A 24,771-nucleotide genomic window follows, 5' to 3' on the forward strand; every position below is an offset into this window, starting at 1 on the left:
CATGCTGTGTATGTACTTGCAGCTGTAAATGATTCATGGTTTTATCCAGTGATGTTTCATGCAGGTCAGGTCCATGCCATGCTCTGTTTTCCAGCCTCCATCTCTTAAGCACACCGCATAACGTGTGTCCAGATTCAATCAGTGCATTGAGCTAGCTGCCTCCAGTAGTTGGCCATACAACTTCTCCTCAATAACGAGCCATCTTTTATCCTTCATACATTCTCATTGTCATCAAACCTGCATAAAACAAAACAACTTTTTTTTAAAACTTTTTTTATATATTCATTTGCCTACAATTATACAGATGCTCAATGTTTAGTAAAAACATTGAACGTTATTAAATCACACTAATCCAAAGTAAATTTCTGAGAACAAATTTTTGCATGTAAAATATAAACTTTAGCATGGTAAGCTGTGTAACTCGTTAACATGTTATTTAATTGATTACACTGTATACAAAGGAAGCCAGATGCACAAAGTTTCCAAGGTTTTTTCAAGGTTTGAATTAGGCCAAGAGGAGGCCTGAAGCTAGCCTGGATACTATTGGACAAAAATGTTATTTTGAAACAGAAAGTAAATTAGGATTAAAGACCTCTGGGCCTTGCACTAAATAAACAAGACAAGTTAAACCCACGTCTACTAGCCTAAACTAGCTGCCCTGGGATTAATATAAAACCTGGAATGGATCTGAACAAATCCCAGTCTATAATTTCTATATATCTGGACTTAGAATGGCAGCAGAAAACAGTGCAAGAAATGACAATAGTCTTCTGACATCCCAGTCACTGAAGAAGAAAAAACACACCTCTGGGGGAAACAAAGGAAACGATTACATAAAAATCAATTAATCCATTACAGGAACCTAATCTGGCAGCCACTGAGCAAGAGGCAGGTCACACCCTGAAATGATTACCTGAACAAGAGTCGGAGATGGAGATGCAATGCTTAATGTTGGGTCATTGACACCAAATAAACCCCAGATATTTCTGTGCTCTCTAACGTTACCATCCCAAAAGTTGTGAGGTTTTGAGTGCTTGCAGCCTAGTACTTAAGCCCAGCTGATGACAATCTCCCCAGTTTTCAGGTTATCCATAAACAAAACAATTATGCAAAGTAATTTCTTAACATTTTTAGAATTTAAGCAAGAACCTGTTCAAGTGATATTTTCTGATCTTTGACAAACCCCAAGCAATCAAATATGTTTTTAATCACACAAAGCCCTCTTTGAAAGTTTGATGTACAGGTCCTTCTCAAAATATTAGCATATTGTGATGAAGTTCATTATTTTCCATAATGTCATGATGAAAATTTAACATTCATATATTTTAGATTCATTGCACACTAACTGAAATATTTCAGGTCTTTTATTGTCTTAATACGGAAGATTTTGGCATACAGCTCATGAAAACCCAAAATTCCTATCTCACAAAATTAGCATATCATTAAAAGGGTCTCTAAACGAGCTATGAACCTAATCATCTGAATCAACGAGTTAACTCTAAACACCTGCAAAAGATTCCTGAGGCCTTTAAAACTCCCAGCCTGGTTCATCACTCAAAACCCCAACCATGGGTAAGACTGCTGACCTGACTGCTGTCCAGAAGGCCACTATTGACACCCTCAAGCAAGAGGATAAGACACAGAAAGAAATTTCTGAACGAATAGTCTGTTCCCAGAGTGCTGTATCAAGGCACCTCAGTGGGAAGTCTGTGGGAAAGAAAAAGTGTGGCAGAAAACGCTGCACAACGAGAAGAGGTGACCGGACCCTGAGGAAGATTGTGGAGAAGGGCCGATTCCAGACCTTGGGGGACCTGCGGAAGCAGTGGACTCAGTCTGGAGTAGAAACATCCAGAGCCACCGTGCACAGGCGTGTGCAGGAAATGGGCTACAGGTGCCGCATTCCCCAGGTCAAGCCACTTTTGAACCAGAAACAGGGGCAGAAGAGCCTGACCTGGGCTACAGAGAAGCAGCACTAGACTGTTGCTCAGTGGTCCAAAGTACTTTTTTCGGATGAAAGCAAATTCTGCATGTCATTCGGAAATCAAGGTGCCAGAGTCTGGAGGAAGACTGGGGAGAAGGAAATGCCAGAAGTCCAGTGTCAAGTACCCACAGTCAGTGATGGTCTGGGGTGCCGTGTCAGCTGCTGGTGTTGGTCCACTGTGTTTTATCAAGGGCAGGGTCAATGCAGCTAGCTATCAGGAGATTTTGGAGCACTTCATGCTTCCATCTGCTGAAAAGCTTTATGGAGATGAAGATTTCATTTTTCAGCACGACCTGGCACCTGCTCACAGTGCCAAAACCACTGGTAAATGGTTTACTGACCATGGTATCACTGTGCTCAATTGGCCTGCCAACTCTCCTGACCTGAACCCCATAGAGAATCTGTGGGATATTGTGAAGAGAACGTTGAGAGACTCAAGACCCAACACTCTGGATGAGCTAAAGGCCGCTATCGAAGCATCCTGGGCCTCCATAAGACCTCAGCAGTGCCACAGGCTGATTGCCTCCATGCCACGCCGCATTGAAGCAGTCATTTCTGCAAAAGGATTCCTGACCAAGTATTGAGTGCATAACTGTACATGATTATTTGAAGGTTGATGTTTTTGTATTAAAAACACTTTTCTTTTATTGGTCGGATGAAATATGCTAATTTTGTGAGATAGGAATTTTGGGTTTTCATGAGCTGTTTGCCAAAATCATCCGTATTAAGACAATAAAAGACCAGAAATATTTCAGTTAGTGTGCAATGAATCTAAAATATATGAATGTTAAATTTTCATCATTACATTATGGAAAATAATGAACTTTATCACAATATGCTAATATTTTGAGAAGGACCTGTAGACCTCTGTTTTAATCCTGGTGTAGGTCCAGCCTTCCCTCAAGAATTCTGTATTTTGTTTCCTCTGGAGTAGATTCACTCATAGATTAGAATAAGCTATGAATTCTGCTGTGAGCAGAGTTTGGTTAGTCAGTATTAAATGGTTAATTTGATGTAGGACTAACCTCAATATCCATCCATAAAACCAGCCCAAAGGCTATCATAAATCTCTCTACAGACTTTTAAGCTCTAAACTATATATTCTTGTTTTATATTATTGTTCTTGACATACCAGACATACCTGTTTTTTCTGGTTTTAAAAGGTAATGTGCAACTTTCAATTAACCTCTTAAATGGTGGCATGCAAAAGGTATATACACAGTCAGTGAAAGATACTGAACAGAATGGATATGTTACATTTTGTTTTCGAGATTAGTGGTCAACAATCCTTCTGAAGAACGTGTGTGATGCATTCAAAATCTTAATGAAATCCTACAACAATTTATCTTCATTTTGATACAAAAGAGCTTGACTTCTTGCCTATTTTTCACATATTTGTTACTTTATGGAGACATGACTTCATTGGTCAGCTAATCCTATGAACAGCCAGCCTTACTCAGTTTGCTGAAGCAGTGTTCAAACTTTAGCTCCAGCTGACTATATTTTATTGATGTTGAAAATCAATACAGAATCTGCATATTTAGTTATAAGATTCTCAGTTTGTAATATAAATTTGCCTAACAAAATATTACCTTTACCCTTTTCAGAACATCCACTTGTAGTGTACTCAGTGGATGTTTAATTTCTTCTTCTCTCAGTTTCCAAGGACTTATTTTGTGTACAAGCAGACCCAGCCTGAGGCATATGCAAACTAAGCTACTGCTTGGTTGCTCCGAACCAGCAGGGGGCCTCAAGTCTCAAATCCTTAACGTTATTGATCAAACATGAACCTTTGGTTCGGACATAGTACATTTGAAATTATGTGCATTTGTTTTGTATTCCGCTAAACTGAAAAAGATGCAAGAGAAAATATAGAGGAAATTGTTCATTTTAGTTTGATCTATCACTATTTATTGCTACAAGATGCTGGAGGTCACATCTTGCACACACTGCAACTGCATGTAAACTGATCACACAAAAAAACATTTAAACCAGTTCACTGTTGCTCGAAAGCACTGCTAATTAAACTTCATCCCTCCTTTCCGACTCTATTAAGTCTGTATTTTAAAGGTGTACATCTAGGCATTCCTGAATTCCTTCAATTGATTGGATTGAATGGTTTGCTCGGTAGGTAAATACACTGCCTGGCCACCTGGATTAACTAAGCAAAAAGGTACAAGCCTCCCAATGGATAATTACTGCATGGGCGATTATCTTTCAGCTGGCAACAAGTTATTTAACCCCAACTGGTGTAATTACCGTAGTTGCTTCTCATTTCTTAAACAACCATGTCAAAAGTGGTTGTGGAAAAGATGTCAGTCTGTTTCAGAAGAAATCATTGGCGTGCATCAAGCAGAGAAAACATCTAAGGAGATTGCAGAAACTACCAAAATTGGGTTAAGAACTGTCCAACACATTATTAAAAAGTAGAAGGATAGTTGGGACCCATCGTCTTTGAGGAAGTGGCCGGAAAAAAATCCTGAATGATTGTGATCAGCAATCTTTTAAACGTTTGGTGAAACTAGATTGAAGACAAACAACTGTAGAACTCCGGCTATGTTTAATAGTGAAAGTAAGAGCATTTCCACACATACAATGCTATGGGAACATATGGGATTGGGACTGAACAGCTGTGTAGCCTTAAGAAAACCACTAATCAGTGAGGCTAACCGGGAAAAAAATGCTTCAATTTGTTAGGGAGCATAAAGATTCTGGAGCAATGGAAGAAGGTCATATGGTCTGATGAGTCCAGATTTAACCTGTTCCAGAGTGACAGGTGCATCAGGGTAAGAAGAGAGGCAGGTGAAGTGATGCACCCATCATGCCTAGTGTCTACTGTACCAGCCTGTGGGGGCAGTGCTATGATCTGGGGTTGCTGCAGTTGGTCAGGTCTGGGTTCAGCAACAGTATGTGTTGAAAGAATGAGGTCAGCTGACTACCTGAATATACTGAATAACCAGGTTATTCCATCAATGGATTTTTTCTTCCCTGATGGCACGGGCATATTCCAAGATGACAATGCCAGGATTCATCGGGCTCCAAATGTGAAACACTGGTTCAGGGAGCATGAGACATCATTCTCACACATGGATTGACCACCACAGAGTCCAGACCTTAACCCCATTGAGAATCGTTGGGATGTGCTGGAGAAGGCTTAGCACAGCGGTCAGACTCTACCATCATCAATGCAAGATATTGATGAAAAATTAATGCAACACTGGGTGGAAATAAAACTTGGGACATTGCAGAAGCTTATCGAAACAATACCACAGCGAATGCATGCTGTAATCAAAGCTAAAGACGGTCCAACAAAATATTAGAGTGTGTGACCTTTTTATTTGGCCAGGCAGTGTATAAAACAAATTTTTCTAAGCAATTGTCCAAATGGTAAAAAATACACTAGGCCTAGGTACTATTGGTGAGTCCCAAAAATAAGTTTTTGATTAAGTTCCTACAAAGCTTTGAGCCAGCTAGATTAACATATTCTGATCTGGCATTTTTATTCATCATAGATCTTTCATGAAGCTGGAGAGAGCTACGTACAAGTGACCAAGGATATCCTTATGGTCATTTTCAGACATGTATATTTATCTATTTAGAGAATTAACTATTTTAATAATTTCAGTCATATTTCTAAGGTTTATCTTTGTTCCTGTAGAATCAGGATTGTTTTTTTTTTCTTTTGAGGGGGGGTGTCACTGGATGTTAGCTTGGCAAACTTAATGAAATCTCAAATTTACCTCCAATATCAAATGGAGAAAACAAAAAGAAGAGCTGCAGAAATGCTCCAAAAATCTTGTTTTGGTTAAAAAGTGGCAAGAAGACAGCAATAAGATGGCCCGTTTACAGTTTTCCACAAGCCATGTAGGCGAGACAGTAAAAATGTGGAAGAAGGTGCTCTGGTCAGATGAGAACATAAGGAAACATTTTGCAATACATGCACTTGAACTGACCGGTACAACATAGTGGTGGCTGCATAATGCTGTGGGGTGCTTTTCTTCAACATTGACTGGGAAGCCTGGAGGATGTTAGAGGCTGCAAAAGGCTTGAACCTGAATAAATTCACAACATACTCCAAAAGACCTGCAGCTGTAATACAGCTGCAAAGTATTAACTCAGGAGGGCTAAAAGTAGCCTAAACACATGAAACAGTTTTCAAGTATTTATTTCTTTAACATTGTTTCTTTACATTTTACGATTATATTACTATTATTATTTAATAACTTTGTGTTGGTCTATCACATATAAGCGTAATAAAATACATTAAAGCTTGAGTTTGTAACGTGGCAAAATAAAAAATAAAAATCCTGCAATTGAAAATACTTTGGCAAGGCAATAAATGCATTATTAAATTTAAGAACAAATCAAATTTTGTAAGACATGTATCATAAATCAGTCATAAAGTATACACAACATGAATTAGTCTTGTTTTGATACCTAATATTTGTCTATTTCCCATGAAACACCGGTGATGCGTTATTTGCTCTCTCAGGTTGTGTGACGACAGCAGCGCTGGTCACGTGACGCGCAGGTTTTTCTTTTTTTTTTTTTTTTTCACACTTTTGTAAACAACATGGCGATTAACGGAGTGGGCCAGCTTGCCCGCTGATCAAACACGGTGCTGTTATCAAAACCGTCGTCCTCTGCGAAGCCAGCGTGGTGTGGTAAACCGGGGCTGAAATCCAGACCCAGCTAGCTGACAGGTCCTCAACGAAACCAGCAGGAGTTGGACCGACGAGCTGTCAAGAGGACTATCCATCGGAAGCTAACGTTATCGTTAGCAACTTTGGCTAAGTCTTCCCAGCCTGCATCTTTTTATCCAGATCTTACACACAGGATACATGTAAAGGTAGATTTTATTTGGCGGAACACGTAAATTGGTTGGTTTTGAAGAAGTCAAAGTGACCCAATAACTTCAGCCGGTCTCAGAGTGGCTCCTGTAGATGTAACCTTACCTTATTGCCTAAAGCTTCTTTCTCCACCCCCCCATTTCCTGTTCATAATATAATGAACATAATATAATGAATATAATATAATGAATATAATGTTGTGACCTCTGCAAAGTTAATCCGTAACTGCAAACTGTCTGCTACTTCTCTGTCTTTGCCAGTCCCTCTTAGTCTATGGGCTCCCAGTCCAGTTCTGGGATGTCTTGTGGAAGGGGCTCTTCCAGTGGCAACCCAGCAGATCCGTCTGAAGCAGCAGAACCGAACCAGAGCAGCAGTAGCAATACCAGCGGGAGCAGCAGCCGAGGCCGCCGGACGGCTGACAGGCAGCAGGGAGACAGGCAGTCCGCTTTCGAGGAGGACGTTGACCTAGCTGAAGTGCTGGCTTATCTACTGAGAAGGTAAATGTGGCAGGAATTAGTTTATGTTAAAAAACAAAAACAAGTGCAACGTTTGCACTGTATTAAGGTACTCTGAGTGAATGGGACAACTCAAAAACACGTTATTTAACCTTTATTTACTTCAGGGTTGACTCCTATAAGGATACTAAAATTGCTTACTTCCTGTTTGCTTGTCATCATATGTTGGTCAATTGAGTCAGGCTGACAGGAAATGCACATAATCTCTATAAATCAACTTGGGAATGGTAGGGATACCACATGCATGAGACTGTTGGCATAGAAAAACATAATATCTTCACATCTACAGTATCTTTTACGTGAACATTCTTCCAATGTCACGCAGACACACAAAGCAAACCTATAGAGTAGGCGCATGGCAGCAAACAGTCTCAACGTTACCCTTTTTCATGTAAATCATTGTGAAGTTTATTGGTTTTAAATTGTGATTAAATTGTATCTGCATTTTTTAGTTTATGTTTCCGTGGTTTGGGGCTGCAGATAAAACATAGCAGGTGGCTAAATCTAGAAAAAAGCATTTCTTCAGAGGATGTTTGTGTAGTATTAGGGTCACCCGAAGGTGAAAAAAAAATGCTGTTGTTTTCGGGCATTTCCATTACAGAATAGTGTTGAGAGGATCGAGAATAAAGACCAAATTTTATTTAAGCAATAAAGTTGAAATGTGAGGAAAGGGTTGGAATGTTCAGAAAAAAGTCCGAATTTTAAGAAAAAAGTCATACTTCCTGTTTTGTGAATAAAGTGGATGTAATACCTGGAGGAAAACGTGGAATGTTGAAACTCTCAGCGTTCTTTCCAAGCAGCTTTGGCATGGGTTGAGGTAGCCTACTTTCTGACTAAGAGAGCGCATCCACTCGATGTTTATATGCTGAAAATGAAAGAACTTGGTATTACATCCTTTTCTAGAAAATAAAATTGCTAGCTTGTTTACACAAAGCATGGCTGTCGCACGTCTTTGTGCCAGTGTTGATTTGGTTTAATCGCTGTACTTTAATCTAACCACGACATATTTACTTTATTCTTAACATTTCGACTTAATTTTTGATTTGGTTTTATGACTTTTTTCCCTCAAAAGCTACAAAAAAAAAAACCTTTCTTTTCAATTTATTTTCTCCAGGTGAGTTTGTACTAGCAGGGACCTTGCTAGAGATACCTAAAACTATAAGTTTATGGCCTGCAAAGTAGAGTATTGTTGTGAAGTGGAAGAAAAATTAAACATTGTTTTGAGTATTTTTTTTTCTTACAAACAATAAGTAAAAATATCCCCTTACATGACTTGTGACAAACTAGAGAGAAGATTTCTTATGGCTTTCTTCAACAATGGCTTTCTTTTTGCCCCTTCTCTATAAAGGTCAGGTTTGCGGAGTGCATGACCGACCTGTCGCCAGACGTTACATGCAGTGGCGTCATTATAAGTAGATACTGGAATGATGATGATATCAGTTGTGATAAATGCACATTTTCCTGCTCCTAGGCTGTCACGATGACGCATTTTGCTGGATGATAAATTGTCCTGGAAATTTTTGAGATGGAGACCTTTTTGAACTAATACAGGTCCTTCTCAAAATATTAGCATATTGTGAGAAAGTTCATTATTTTCCATAATGTAATGATGAAAATTTAACATTCATATATTTTATATTCATTGCACACTAACTGAAATATTTCAGGTCTTTTATTGTCTTAATACGGATGATTTTGGCATACAGCTCATGAAAACCCAAAATTCCTATCTCACAAAATTAGCATATAATTAAAAGGGTCTCTAAACGAGCTATGAACCTAATCATCTGAATCAACGAGTTAACTCTAAACACCTGCAAAAGATTCCTGAGGCCTTTAAAACTCCCAACCTGGTTCATCACTCAAAACCCCAATCATGGGTAAGACTGCCGACCTGACTGCTGTCCAGAAGGCCATTATTGACACCCTCAAGCAAGAGGGTAAGACACAGAAAGAAATTTCTGAACGAATAGTCTGTTCCCAGAGTGCTGTATCAAGGCACCTCAGTGGGAAGTCTGTGGGAAGGAAAAAGTGTGGCAGAAAACGCTGCACAACGAGAAGAGGTGACCGGATCCTGAGGAAGATTGTGGAGAAGGGCCGATTCCAGACCTTGGGGGACCTGCGGAAGCAGTGGACTGAGTCTGGAGTAGAAACATCCAGAGCCACCGTGCACAGGCGTGTGCAGGAAATGGACTACAGGTGCCGCATTCCCCAGGTCAAGCCACTTTTGAACCAGAAACAGCGGCAGAAGCGCCTGACCTGGGCTACAAAGAAGCAGGACTGGACTGTTGCTCAGTGGTCCAAAGTACTTTTTTCGGATGAAAGCAAATTCTGCATGTTTTTCGGAAATCAAGGTGCCAGAGTCTGGAGGAAGACTGGGGAGAAGGAAATGCCAAAATGCCAGAAGTCCAGTGTCAAGTACCCACAGTCAGTGATGGTCTGGGGTGCCGTGTCAGCTGCTGGTGTTGGTCCACTGTGTTTTATCAAGGGCAGGGTCAATGCAGCTAGCTATCAGGAGATTTTGGAGCACTTCATGCTTCCATCTGCTGAAAAGCTTTATGGAGATGAAGATTTCATTTTTCAGCACGACCTGGCACCTGCTCACAGTGCCAAAACCACTGGTAAATGGTTTACTGACCATGGTATCACTGTGCTCAATTGGCCTGCCAACTCTCCTGACCTGAACCCCATAGAGAATCTGTGGGATATTGTGAAGAGAACGTTGAGAGACTCAAGACCCAACACTCTGGATGAGCTAAAGGCCGCTATCGAAGCATCCTGGGCCTCCATAAGACCTCAGCAGTGCCACAGGCTGATTGCCTCCATGCCACGCCGCATTGAAGCAGTCATTTCTGCAAAAGGATTCCCGACCAAGTATTGAGTGCATAACTGTACATGATTATTTGAAGGTTGACGTTTTTTGTATTAAAAACACTTTTCTTTTTTTGGTCGGATGAAATATGCTAATTTTGTGAGATAGGAATTTTGGGTTTTCATGAGCTGTATGCCAAAATCATCCATATTAAGACAATAAAAGACCTGAAATATTTCAGTTAGTGTGCAATGAATCTAAAATATATGAATGTTAAATTTTCATCATGACATTATGGAAAATAATTAACTTTATTACAATATGCTAATATTTTGAGAAGGACCTGTATATGATAATGGCATCATAATGCAAGTAGCTGCACCCTCTTAAAGATCTTTAAACTTTCTAAATAACATTTAACACCGGAACTGGAAGACATTTTAAATATACAAAATAAACGAACAAGCAAAAACTAAAAATAAAATGAATTATGAAGTCTCTAGACACAATTATCCTTCAAAAAATATTAATCATTAGGCTCAGACAGGGAACACAGGCAAAACAGTTTTATAACAAATGGTGCACACTAACAACAAAGCACTCCAATCTGTAGCTACTTTAGTCTGACAGATAAAACAATTAAACGCTCCAGTGATCGTGAACATTCGGGAAGACAAAGGTTACTCTGAAGGTACGTAATGAGTCCACTCCTGCCTACGCTAAGGAAACGAGAAGGGAGGGGCGAGTCGAGACCGATGCACCGGAGGGAAACCTTTCGTCTCCAGTCTCTTTAGTAGAAAGACAGGGAGACACAAGGAACATAAACAAGCATGCAAACATGAAATTATCGAGCTCATTCGAATTTATCATGCGATTATTTTAATTCATGCGATTTATTGAATTTGTTTGCTTATTGCAACAGGCCTACTCACTCCTCTCTCTTTCGTGTGTGCTTCCAGGAATCTCTGTGACCTTTACACTCTTTGGCATTGTAATACCTGTCAGGTGTGGGCATCCACTGGAGTAAGACTCTTAATAGACTGTAATTACATTTGCATGCAACGTGTGTACTCATGACACCTGGAGTATAATGGCCAGGAAATATTATAATTACACAAACTAATGTCCTTCCACTTCACAATGCTGCACTACTTTGTTTTGGTCTATCGCATAAAATCCACCTACAATACAGTGAAGCTTGTGGCTGTAAGGTGACAACCCTTCAAGGTGAATTGTTGTGAACTGTAAATGATTAAGTTTGACATCTTGCATTTATCTACCGTTTGAGCTGCTAATCCTTCACCTTATGATGATATACAAGCTATTGGTGCTTCAGCTTAGATCTACTTCATCATCTTCCATGGAGGTAGATTAATATTGCTTTTGTTTGTGCAGGGGCCAGGTCAGAGTGGTCCATGGCCATGAAGCTACTGGGCTGCAGCTGGTCCAGTCGTACTCTGACTCTGATGAGGACAGCGACGGAGCCTGGGACGGGCGGCTGGGCGACCGCTACAACCCACCAGGTAGCCTCCTCCCGACCCTGTGGAGGCCAATCACCTTGATTGTCCCTGCTTGCAAAATAGGTGGTCCTCGGTTTCCAAACTATTATATGCTGTTTATTACCGATGTAAAATCATGCCGACCCTCAGTATAAAACTGTTGGAAATCAAACATATGACTCATTACACTGACTCATATGTTTAAAAGAACAGAAGCTTTTCCCCATACGTGCACAGTTCCATTCACCCACATACGGCCCCATTAACTTTCTACTCAGACTATATTCTTGTTTTCTAGTGGACACCCAGCCCAACACGCAGGAAGTGGACCGCAGTGAGATCCGAACACAGATCCTCCTGGCTACTGCCTCGTCCTCCTTGAAAGGCCGACACAGTTTCACCCACATGCTGACAGAGGTCAGACCCTGTGATCGGCATCCGAATCATTGGCAAATTGCTCCAACTAATGCCTAAAATACCTACTTTTAGTGTGACTTGTTTCAACGCGTTTCTGCAATGAACTTGTATTTAGGAGGTTGTAATGGTGTGTGTGATTTTGACAAGTGGTAATTATTTTAAATGTTAACTGTTTTATGCCCAGAGAGAACAAGGCAGATGTAGAGGCTCCAGTTTTTCTCACGGAGAATGCAGTCGTATCCGCACACAGTAAGCACAATTCCCCTTTCTCTGTATTCCAAAACTGATGCAACGGAAAGACAATGAGAATTGGTTCAAAGAATATTCACTATAATTTGATTTTTATGGACTGCACAGAAAGAGGACTTTCCTGACCCTATTGACCCTTTTGGTTCCTTGCAGTTTCCTGCCAAACTACGTGTCCCACAAGGATACATACCTGCAGAAAGCCTTTTGTGGAGTTTACAGCGAGGAGGGCAGCATGTTCCTCTCTGCCTGCCAAGGTTAATAATACAACATCTAACATGAGAACCCAGAGGAAATAAATCAGATCCTAGAATCATTTACAGTGCTTGTTTGAAAGCCATTTTTGCAGGTCATGTACAGAATGCTGCTTTATAAAAATGGCCTGTTAGAAACTCTCAGGTGTACATTTGAAACTCCTCATATGGTGCATACTTGGAAGTAAACAACACAGCCGCCACCTTCCTCCCTAGTCATTGGATTTTATTGTTTTTCTCATTAAAAACCTCACCGTTGATGTTTGCTGCAGGCACTGAAACAGAAGCCTAATACTGATGTTAAAGTTGAACTGGGTCCTGAAACTTTTATCTGTCTAAAATATTTGGGACCTCATGTTTACAGTGCGCCGAAGGAAGAGAAAAGTGGCGGGGTGAGGTTGACAACAAAGAAACTTAAAAGTATACATACAAACAGCTGCACTTCACAAAGCAGAGGTCATTATGAAGGAAGAACATCATGTGGAAATACTGACTGAACATCTCAAGACGTCAGCCAGAAAGTTGAAGCTTGGCCACAGAACGGCCGACAGCAAAGTTAATGCTTTGGAGTGGCCACCACAAAGTCATGATCTCAGGCCCATAGATAACATGTTGGCAGAGCTGAAACGGTCTGTGTTAGCATGGCGGCCTACAAACCCGGCTCTGTTCTACCAGTTCTGTCAGAACGAATGGGTCAAAATTCCACCCGAAACGTTTAACCCCAGTTCATACACATTTAAAGATGATTCTACCATATACTAAGGAAATGTATGTAATTGTCTGACTGTGATAAAAAATGGCTCCTTTTATACAGTGAAACCTGAAAATGTTTGTTTTTCCTTGTAGACCAGAATATCCGCCTGTACGACACCACCAGGGGGCGTTTCCACCTGCAGCGGACAGTGAAGGCCCGTGACGTGGGCTGGAGCGTGCTGGATGTCTGCTTCACGCCCGATGCTCGCCATGTGCTGTACTCCAGCTGGTCTGACTACAGTAAGGCTTAGGGACTATTGAGACACAGCACCATGAGTCAGTCACTGTAGAGTCTTTATTCATTTCCTTCTATTGAGAATCTTATAATTTAAGCATTCAGTTATATTCAGTCATTGGCTGAACATTTCCCAGTTTTAGTCATCATGTCTCGTGTTTGTGGGTTTTTCCACTAGGGATGCACGGATCAGAAATTTTTTGGCCAATTTCTAAACTCCAGTTGTTGTAAAGCTTTGTCCTGCCGAAACTGATTTTAGCCGTTCCTGAGTTCTCTTTAAGAAGAACATAAAAGACCAGCTTGAAAAAATACTTTTTTCTTCTTGTCAGAAGCAGTCATTAAGTATTTATATTAAATGCGGAGGTAAAGTCATTGTGTTTTTTGGGAAAAACTGCTGTGAAACAGGTTTTTACTAATAATTTAGAAATAAATAATAAATTAGTTTGAAATTGACATTTTAAACAGGTGTGTGCATTTTATTTTATCTTTTTGTGCAGCTACCTATAACCTTTTTGTTGTTTGCTGAAAGTCTTGGTCTCTCTCGTTCTCTTGCAGCCTCATTGAACAGCAGATATGTCTTGAAATTTTGCGGAAAATAACGTTTCTTGAAACAGCTTCTTTCATATGATTTTCATTTGAAACCCGTCACTCGTACGGAAAACAGCTAACCCCAGTAGCAGCATCCACACCGAAGAGTTTTGTCGGTATGACGTGTTCATTGATCAGAAAAAGATGGGATTTTTGAGTTTTAGACTGGCTGGTCACCAGTCAGAGCGATCAAGCTGAATATCGATAGATTCTGATCACTTGATTTTTTTCTAGAATTTCGATGTTCCACCCTAAATTTAGTCTCCAGGAAGTGAAATGCAACTCAACCAGGCTCAGCTCCGATGATTATTGGGATTCTACCGTTGCATAAGATTCAACTTGTTTATCTTCAAAGATCTCTGGATTTCCATCATCTTTTGTTTTAAGTCCATGCGTTCCTTATTTGTCCCGGGTAGCATTATCTAGACAGCTTTTCTGCAGATTCTGTGCAGGGAACATTCCTGGAGACTTCAGAATCCAGCTGTTACCCAGAGTGCTGTTTGAAGCTGTACATGCTCATCTCATACTCGCATGTGTTACACATGATGTTACGACCATTTCCTGTATCCTGCTCCTTTTTTTTTTTTTTTTTTTTTTACCTCATCCACCATTCTGCTGCAGATTGACCATAGCATCACTGGTTTAATGACTTCCCATTTTTAGGGGCTTTATTTGGCAAAGTTTGATCTGGGCTCTATGGATTGTTTGTACCTCGTGGTGAAAAATGAGTTCAAGTCTCCTCTTTGTGGTAGACTTTACTACTTTCCCAAATAGTCTTTCAATCTTCGTCTGGATGCTGTGAATGAGACTTTCTTTCAGTGAGACTTGCAGTCATCCAAAATGGTTTAAATGTGAATTTTTTCAGAGTAAAGCGGAAAGTTTTCAACTTTAAGGTTGCATTCATTAAACTACCATAACTTTGAATATTTGTTGGTAAAGGTTAAAAACAACATTACTGTCAGTCAAGGCACGTTTAAATAAAATGTAAAGTGCCCTCGGCATAAATACTGTTAGTCACTTGTATCTTATACTGTATGTTCAGGCTGATGATAACCTTAGGTAAAAATGCAGTGGAATTACAATGTCGATATGAAAAGGTGAACATGGATCTAACTGCTTTAAATTAAAGCAAGAAAGTAACGATTATTCCTTCTGCTGCCAAAGTATTCTATTGATTATTACTTGTACAACATATGCATTAATATTTGGATTTTCATACCCAAACTTAAGGATAAATCATAGCATAAACTATAACCAGCTACAACAAGCTGATATTGGCTGGTTAATTAGTCAGGCTATCTGCTCAGGTAGCTAGCCTGCAGTCAGCTGCTTATCGGTTGGTAAGCTCGTAGCTGTAGCTTTTAAAAACCTCAGTATGCCTTTATACTGATAACTGGCTCATGCATATTCAAGAATCTTTATTAAAATGGAGCATTAAAGAATATGTTCTCATAAGTTCTCTCTCTCTGTTTCCCCACTACAGTTCATTTGTGCAGTATAGATGGAGACGGTGAAAACCACACCGCCCTGGACCTCAAGTTAGTGTTTCCCCCTCATAGTAACTTTTAACATTACGGAGCAGGTAATCTATCATTCCTTACCAGCCGGCACCCCTCAACTCCTCCTTCATTTCCCCCTGGGTGAATGATGCTGTCAGAAGTTGTCACTCCAACATCCATCCCATCCTTCTCTGTGTGTGTCTCTCTGTCGAACGCAGAGATCGTTAATTCATAACAGAAACATTGTTTAGGACGGGACGAGTGCCGTCATACAGCTGTGTGTTTGGTGTGGGGTATTGTGCAGCAGGCTGTGTGTGGCTGGGGTTCTTTGTGATAATGGTGTGTGTGCTTTGTAGTCCAGATGAGAGGAGGTTCTGCGTGTTCTCGCTGGCTGCGTCAACAGATGGCAAAGAGATTCTGGGCGGGTGAGTACAACTTGCTGCTATGCTTGAAAGCTGTGACTGACAGGCAAATGGACTCATTGTTCCAGTTGTTTGTCTTAAAGGACTAACAAGCTGAGTGGGAATTTATTCGACGTTTCCTGTTGTTTTCAGAGCAAACGACGGCTGTCTTTATGTGTTTGATCTTGAACAGAATAAACGAACACTGAAGGTGAGTGAAGCTCTGCATGCTTGTTTCTCAGCAGAGTTTAAGTAGGTGGAAGATGAAAATGTCATCCCAGAGTGGCTTGCAAAAGGTATTGAACCATGTAGAAGGTGCTCTGGTATAATGAAAAATAAATCAACATACATGAAAAGGTAGGAAGAAAACTATCACCTGAAATACACAATCCTCTTAGTGAAACACGGTGGTGGCAGCATCATCCTGTGTGGATTTCAGGGACAGGGAAGCTTGTTGGAGTTTATCTTTTTTAAATATATCCTGAATGTAAATAGAAATAAAAGAAGGAATCTTGTCCACATACAAAATAGGAAGTCTGAATAGGATTAGGTAGAAGTAGAACTTCTATGTCCCTACTCCCTTCTATATTCATTACATTAAATCACATTCATTTAAATTCTAATATTAACTTTTCAGGGCTTATTCTTTTACAATACAAGTCCATAACTACTGCTGCTATTTATTTACCAATCCAACTAATATGTACAAAAAGAAGATGCATACAGGGGATGCTCCTGATCATCATTTTACACCATATACTCCCCAGAAACGTGTGTTTTGTCTCTTTTTTTAAATTGAGTTATGTTTGTGCTTTGTTTCAACTCGTTGTTCAGTCCGTTCCACAGATCCAGCCCGAACACTTTGTTTTTGAAAGTTAACCTTTCCTCTCAGATTGTAACCTCCATCTCCTTAAGAAAGAAGAATGGCAAAAACTTTGAACCTTTTCTCTAGATCTTCAAATCTGAAACAGAAATATGATCTTTGTGTTGATCTATCAAACAAAATCCCCTTAAATGTAATGTGACAAAATATAAAAGGGCGGGAGGTTTGAAGACATTTGCAAAGCCCTGTAGTCCTGCTGGTTAATTCAGCTTCATATAGTCCAGTTTAGGGTAACAATCAAGAACCAAGCAGTCAGTAGGTGACCCCCACCATCTGCTCCATCACCGTCTCTGCCTCTCTCTCTGGATGCATCCCCGCTTTTAGCTCAGTGATGATTTTGCATGTCTGCTCTTCGTGTTCGCCCACACTCCGCTCAGAAACACTGACTCTTTCATTTGCGCGCCACCCTCCCCAGATCGATGCCCACGAGGACGACGTGAACACGGTGGCGTTCGCCGACAGCTCGTCCCAGCTTCTGTTTTCTGGCAGCGACGACGCTCTGTGCAAGGTGTGGGACAGACGGACGCTGCGAGAGGACAGGCCGCTGCCCGTCGGACAGCTGGCCGGCCACAGAGACGGCATCACCTTCATCCACAGCAAGGTGGGAGGAGGGTTGCCGCTGTTCTAGCCACCTGTCATCAAAAAGCTCTACAAAGCATTTAAGCCGCTGATGCAATGATTCAGTTTCTTTTGCGCCATAACTCTTCCCTCTGCGTTGTTTGCCAGGGCGACGCTCGCTATCTCATCAGCAACTCGAAGGACCAGTCCATCAAGCTATGGGACATCCGAAAATTCTCACCCAAAGAGGGTTTGGCTGCCTCTCGCCTGGCTGTCACCCAACAAAACTGGGACTACCGCTGGCAGCAGGTTCCCCAGAGAGGTGAGGAGGGGAAGGAGAGCGACGGGAGGGTTCATTTAATTAGATTAGAATATAATCTACAAGTTAATTAAATTCAGTAATTCAGCTCTAAAAGTGAAACTCGTATTTCACTCAGAGTGAAATATTTAAAGTATCTACTTGTGTTTATTTGGTGATGATTACAGCTAATAGAAACTCAAAATTTGATTAATCAGAAAATTAGGAAATTACATAAGACCAAATGTTATGTAATGGTCTACATAACTACTGCTGACTTGGCAGTTGTCCTGCAGGCTGTTGTTGACATCCTCCACCAGTAAGGTAGGCAAGAAAAGCTAATTGCTAAAGAAGCTGGCTGGCTCGCAGTGTGCTATATCCAAGCAATGGAAAGTTGAGTGGAAAGAAAAAGTCTTGCAGAAAAATTGCACAAACAATAGATAACCGCATTCCTAAGATGATTTTGAGGCAAAGCCCATTCTGGGGATAGGGGAAATTACTCAGGTGTTGATTGCAGCTGGAGTCGGAGCTTCAAGAGCCAACAGACCATCAAGACCTATCTAGGGCATGTGCCCTAGATAGGTCCACATTCCTGGTGTTGAGCCCCTCCTGAAACATAGACAGTAGAAACTTCTTACCTGGGCTAAAAGAGAAAAAGAACTAGAAGGTTGCCAGAGGCTGATCCAGAAAACTACTCATGGGGTGGAAAGATGGAGGGGAAGGAGATTTTGTGGCGTGGCACCACATGACAAGATGTTCTGAATATTGTATGATTTTAAATTAAATTACTGGAATAAATTAACTTTATAAAATATTCTAATTTTGAAGAAAATACATTTTTGAGAAAGAGTGTATTAAGTTAAATCTAAATGAAAAATTCAGATGACTTGTGATTACTCATTGGAAATATTCATCTTATTTAGTTTTTTATTGCTCCCTCCATGTTTTTTTTTTATCTGTTTGGTTTGCAGCTCTGAAGAAACACAAACTGACCGGCGACACCTCAGTGATGACCTACCGCGGCCACGGCGTTCTGCACACGCTCATCCGCTGCCGGTTCTCTCCGGAGTTCAGCACCGGGCAGAGGTTCATCTACTCCGGCTGCTCCACCGGGAAAATCGTCAGTAAGTGTCGTTCCTCTGTGCACTTGGAGCTGTAGTGACATTCCTGCGCGAGGAAACGCTGGTCCTTATCGCACGAGGCTGACGTGTTGCTTGAATGTTGTGTGTGTGTCCAGTCTACGACGTCCTGACCGGCTTGGTGGTGTCCAGACTGTCGGGTCACGACGCGTGCGTGAGGGACGTCAGCTGGCACCCATATGATGACAAAATCATCAGCAGCTCTGTGAGTCCAGTTAATGCAGGCAGGCATGACCCTGCATATCACATCACATCCACAGGAAGACGTTTTAACAGTTAGGCAGCCAGACAGCAGGTCATGTTCTACCAATGAACTCTCCTGATGCAAATATTCACTTATGAAGAAATGGCCCCTTAACAAAACTGCTTGAATTGAACACTTTTACAGTTTAGAAGATGCCAGATTTGTCATTTCACGGTATATTAAATCAGTTTTCTTTCTTTGCATGAGCAAAAATGAAAGTAATTGCAATACCCAGACTAAAAAAAAGGAAGGAAAGCATATGTAACTGATAGGGCCCACGGACATAATGATTTATGTTTTATTACAGTATTAAAAAGATCATGTAAGGCTAAAATGTCAAACTTATCATCTGGACAATTTTCTTTCTGCATACAATTATGGAATTTCAAAAAGATATTAATTGTCTACAAGTTTTCTCAATAGGTAATCAGTAGGGAATAAACTTGGAATAATGATTTAAGAAATCCTGACCTATTCCACTGCGGTTTTATCTTTTTTTCCAAATGGATCATCTAGATTTAAAAAAAACAAACTCTCTTCTAGTTATCTGTTAAAAGGTGAAAACTGACTTTTTGGACAAATGTACAGTTGTGTTCCAAATAATACCAATCCAGCTAGACTGACCAGATGAGTCAGTGACTGTTTCTGGTGGGAATCGTGTTGCCACACGGCTAGTGTGGGTGTAGTAGGTGTAGTAGAGTCATAGAAAACCAGCAGAACCAACATTCATTATGTGCCTGCTCCTGAGTCTGTTAAAGGATGACGTCAGCACATGCGTTTCTCTCTGAAAACCTGATTAAAAATGGGTCGTTCCAGGCATTGTTCAGAAGAACTTCTTACTTTGATTAGGACGTTGATGGGAGAGGGGAAAACGTATAAGGAAGTGCACAAAATGAGACTGCTCGGCTAAAATGATCTTCAGTGCTTGAAAATGGAGAGGAAAACCAGAGAGACGTCGACGAATACCAAAGACTACCATTGCAATAGATCGAAGAATTGCCAGAATGTCAGCCAGTGATCACCTCCTGGTCTAAGAGGGTCTGAAGTTAACGGTGACAATTAGAAGACGCATGTGTGAAGCTAATCTATCAGAAGACATGCTCAAGAGGATACAACTCGCCAAGGAACACATCAGCTAGAGGAAGGGAGAAACATTTTCTGGACTGATGAAGGTAAGATTGTTCTTTTTGGGTCCAAGGGCCGCAGACGACCCCCAAACACTGAGTTGAAGCCAAAATCCACTGAAGACAGTGAAGCATGGTGGTTAAAGCATCATGATATGGGGATGTTTCTCTTACTATGGTGCCAGGCCTATTTATCGCATAAAAGAGATCATGGATCCTTTTGCTCGTACTCGTCGTCTTCCGCTTTATCCGGGAACGGGTCGCGGGGGCAGCAGAGACGCCCAGACGTCCCTTCTCCCCAGACACCTCTTCCAGCTCCTCCGGGTGGAGCCCAAGTCATTCCCAGGCCAGCCGAGAGACATAGTCCCTCCAGCGTGTCCTGGGCCGTCCCCTGGCCTTCCTCCCGGTGGGACGTGCCTGGAACACCTCCCGAGGAAGGCGTCCAGGAGGCATCCGGTATAGATGCCCGAGCCACCTCAACTGGTTCCTCTCGATGTGGAGGAGCAGCGGCTCTACTCCGAGCCCCTCCCGGATGGCCGAGCTCCTCACCCTATCTCTAAGGGAGTGCCCGGCCACCCTACGGAGGAAGCTCATTTCAGCCGCTTGTATCCGGGATCTCGTTCTTTCGGTCATGACCCAAAGTTCATGGCCATAGGTGAGGGTAGGAACGTAGACCGACCGGTAAATCGAGAGCTTGGCTTTTCGGCTCAGCTCTCTCTTCACCATAACGGACCGGCACAGCGCCCCCATTACTGTGGCAGCCGCACCGATCCGTCTGTCGATCTCCCGCTCCATTCTTCCCTCACTCGTAAGCAAGACCCCGAGATACTTAAACTCCTCCACTTGAGGCAGGAACTCCCCTCCAACCTGAAGAGGACAAGCCACCCTTTTCAGGTCGAGAACCATGGCCTCAGACTTGGAGGAGCTGATCTTCATCCCGGCCGCTTCACATTCGGCTGCGAACCGCCCCAGCGCATGCTGTAGGTCTTGGCTAGAGGGGGCCAGCAGGACCACGTCATCTGCAAAAAGAAGAGACGAAATCCACTGGTCCCCAAACGAGACCCCTTCCGGCCCCTGACTGCGCCTAGAAATCCTGTCCATAAAAGTTATGAACAGGACCGCTGACGAAGGGCAGCCCTGCCGGAGTCCAACATGCACCGGGAACAGGTCCAACTTAGTGCCGGCAATGCGAACCAAACTCCTGCTTCACTTGTAAAGGGACCGGATGGCCCCTAATAAAGGGCCCCCGATTCTATACTCCTGGAGCACCCCTCACAGGGCATCACGAGGGACACAGTCGAATGCTTTCTCCAGGTCCACAAAACACATGTGGACCGGTTGGGCAAACTCCCATGAACCCTCGAGCACCCTGTAGAGGGTGTAGAGCTGGTCCAGTGTTCCACGGCCGGGACAAAAACCACACTGCTCCTCCTGAAGCCGAGGTTCGACTATCGGCCGTATTCTCCTCTCCAATACCCTGGCGTAGGTCTTACCAGGGAGGCTGAGGAGTGTGATCCCCCTGTAGTTGGAACACATCCTCCGGTCACCCTTCTTATGAAGGGGGACCACCACCCCAGTCCGCCAATCCAAAGGCACTGTCCCCGTCCGCCACACAATGTTGAAGAGGCGTGTCAACCATGACAGCCCTACAACATCCAAAGACTTGAGGTACTCAGGACGGATCTCATCCAACCCTGGATCCGTTTGCATATATCAAAATAGTTTGAGGAGGTCATGTTTCCTTATGCCGAACAGGGAATGTCCTTGAAATTGGTGTTTGAAGACAACAACCTCAAACAAATCAAGAAACGAGCAGCATCTTGGTTCTTGAACAACAAAATCAAAGTTATGGAGTGGCCAGCCCAATCCCTGGACCTTAATCTTGTGGGTTGACTTCAAAAATGCTGCTTGTGGAATTGTGGAATGTTGTCAAATCATCCTGAGCTGGAATACCGGTTCACAGGAGCCAGAAGCTGGCCGACTCCATGCAACACAGATGTGAAGCAGTTCTCAGAAACAGAGGTTATAGAACTAAATATTAGTTCAGTGATTCACATGGCTCATAAATCCTAAGGATTCTTCAGTTTATACAGTAAATATCTGAGTTTGTAAAGAAACATGGTCCTATTTTCTTAAACAGCCTAATGTTTATTTTTCTTCATTTTCTGTAAAGTGATTAAAAGATTGAGACATTTTTCCTCCTGGTTTGACTTAGAACATAATGTGCAGCGTTCCCAGTGCATGGAAATAACAGCTGAAGGATTTTGAACTTTTCTCAGGTTTTTAAACAAAGCGCTATCATTTTGAACACAACTGTATTTGCTACCTCGAACTGGTCCTTCACCTAAAATCTCAGTAAACGCATTGAAGTTTGCAGCTGTAATGAGACACAAATGTGAGGTGTGAATCATTTTTCAAGCCACTGTAAATGTCCAAAATGCAGCAAGCAAGTTGACGTACATGGAGAAAAAAAAAAAAACAACCTGTGGATTTGATATTAAATCGTGTTTTTGATATTGTGTCCACAGTGGGACGGAGCGGTGCGGATGTGGGAGCACAGGCAAACCCATCCACTGGAGGAAGAACGGGAGAGGGACAGAGAGGGAAAGAGACACACGGAGGAAGAAGAGAAATGAAGGAAGAGATGGTGGAGGCCAAGGCTGCCCCTGAAATGGGGGCAGCAGGGAGTTTGGGAGCTCAGATGGACTGTGACAGACTTCTATACCCTTTTAATTCAATGCTGGATATTAATGATCAGATGCATAGCATGGCTCTGAAGTATTGTTTTGGAACGGCTACAGGGCCCCACCTTGTTGAGAGCAGATATGAACGCAGAGGGACGCCCCCTGTTTGTCTTTGGATCTTTGTCCCCTTGGTCTTGTGCAGAATAAACAGGCCGACGCTTTTCGTCTTGGCCCGAACTCAAAATGTGCCGCAAAATGCTGCAGCCAGAGAGATATTAAGATGTAACGATAAGTTAGCTTCAATAAGTTAGACATGTTTAATATTGCAGGGAGAAAACGGGGGTCATGGTGATTCTGTATACATGTATAGTACTTTAATGAAATGTGCTTGGAGGGAGCTTAGATAGATGCCTGCATCAGTTTTCATTTTGCCGTCATGGTTAGCACAAGCCATGCCCTAATGTTTATTCTCTAGATGCCCAAAGCCCCAGCTCGTACACCAGTCTGCAACATGATCAACTAGTCCAAGATGGCTTCTTAGGCATCATCCACAGCTGGACACCGGATCAGTAATGCTTTTTCAGAGTGATTTTTGTTCGGCAGTATAAACTTGTGGTATTTCTCAGAGATCTGAATCTGTGTGATCTTGTATTAAAACCTGGACAGGGGATGTGCTCATGGTAAATATCTTGCACTCTGATCTGTATATGCAATTTTGAGGTGTTTATACAGTCATTCAAGTCTCACTTTCAGTTGTTTTACAGTGACAATAAAAAGAGAATTTTCTTTAATTGTAGCACTAAAACTGTCTCGTTAACTATGTTTCTCTGTGGTTCTGAGCTTTAAAAGCTGAAGGTGATGTCCAGCTTCATTTGTTTTCTCCACAGAAATAAATGGACAAAAACATAAAAAAGTGAATACAGGTGCATCCCAGTAAATAAGAATATGAATTAAAAGTTCATAGAAGTTAAACAAAGTATTTACCCCCCCCCCACCTTGTTTTTCTTTTTTTTTTGGCATCCTGAAATGCTTTAATGTTGTACAAAGTTAACCTGAGTAAATACAGAAGCTGTTTTTTTTTTTTTTTTATGATTTCATTTATTGCAGGAAAAAAGATTACTCAAAAGAATCTGATGTTATGTGAAAAATTCACTTTTTGCTGATCTGGAACTTTGTTTGAATTAAATAACTGAAATAAAACAACCTGCCATGATTTTCTGATTTACTCAAATTAATCTATACATCTCAAAACATTTAGACAAAACAGTCATTCCAACAATATAAGGAGGGTCTTAAGACGCCTTAAGCAGGACTGATAGATGATTTAGTAGCACAAGGTTGGGTAAAACTTAGCCACTGTTTTATTCTCTGCACAAAAAGGTGTTGGCTACCAGCACTGCTAGCATGTCCAGCTGAATAACAGTGTCAGAGCTTGCTAAGGAGACAATCAAAAACAAAAGCACAGGGCACACATGCTGCAGGTCTATTTGCAGCTGGTAATAGTCCATCTTCTTATCTAAGGGACAAACATAATCAGGAAAACAGCAGCAGTGGAGTAGCTGCTTCTTGTTACAAGGCATGTTCAGGCTCAGTCTCTGCTTTGTGTGTGCAATGTGTGCGTCACCACTTAATCATCACCAGTTGGCCAAGTGCCCCCCAATGACAAGATTTCTCTAATCTTGTGTTGGAAAAAAAAAATGTGTGGGATCAGATGACAAAATAAATAAATAAGACTCTTGGTAACGAGCCACCTGGCCAGTGGGTCCATTCTATGGTTTCCTAAAAAGGAGC

At 41.7% G+C, this 24,771-nt stretch overlaps 1 protein-coding gene across 1 annotated transcript; it reads left to right on the forward strand.

Annotated features, from left to right (window-relative positions):
* Positions 1–6,522: 6,522 nt before the first annotated feature.
* On the forward strand, positions 6,523–24,193 carry dcaf11 (ddb1 and cul4 associated factor 11). The gene is made up of 15 exons (XM_047350126.1): positions 6,523–6,830; positions 7,092–7,328; positions 11,554–11,681; positions 11,956–12,074; positions 12,259–12,323; positions 12,477–12,577; positions 13,421–13,567; positions 15,634–15,688; positions 16,006–16,074; positions 16,204–16,261; positions 17,349–17,534; positions 17,660–17,813; positions 18,761–18,913; positions 19,027–19,133; positions 22,825–24,193. The coding sequence occupies exons 2-15, from the start codon at positions 7,105–7,107 to the stop codon at positions 22,930–22,932; spliced, it is 1,674 nt and encodes a 557-aa protein (XP_047206082.1). The 5' UTR covers positions 6,523–6,830; positions 7,092–7,104; the 3' UTR covers positions 22,933–24,193.
* The last annotated feature ends 578 nt before the right edge of the window (positions 24,194–24,771 follow it).

This window comes from Girardinichthys multiradiatus, chromosome 21 (genome assembly GCF_021462225.1).
Source record: "Girardinichthys multiradiatus isolate DD_20200921_A chromosome 21, DD_fGirMul_XY1, whole genome shotgun sequence".
Lineage (NCBI taxonomy): Eukaryota > Metazoa > Chordata > Actinopteri > Cyprinodontiformes > Goodeidae > Girardinichthys > Girardinichthys multiradiatus.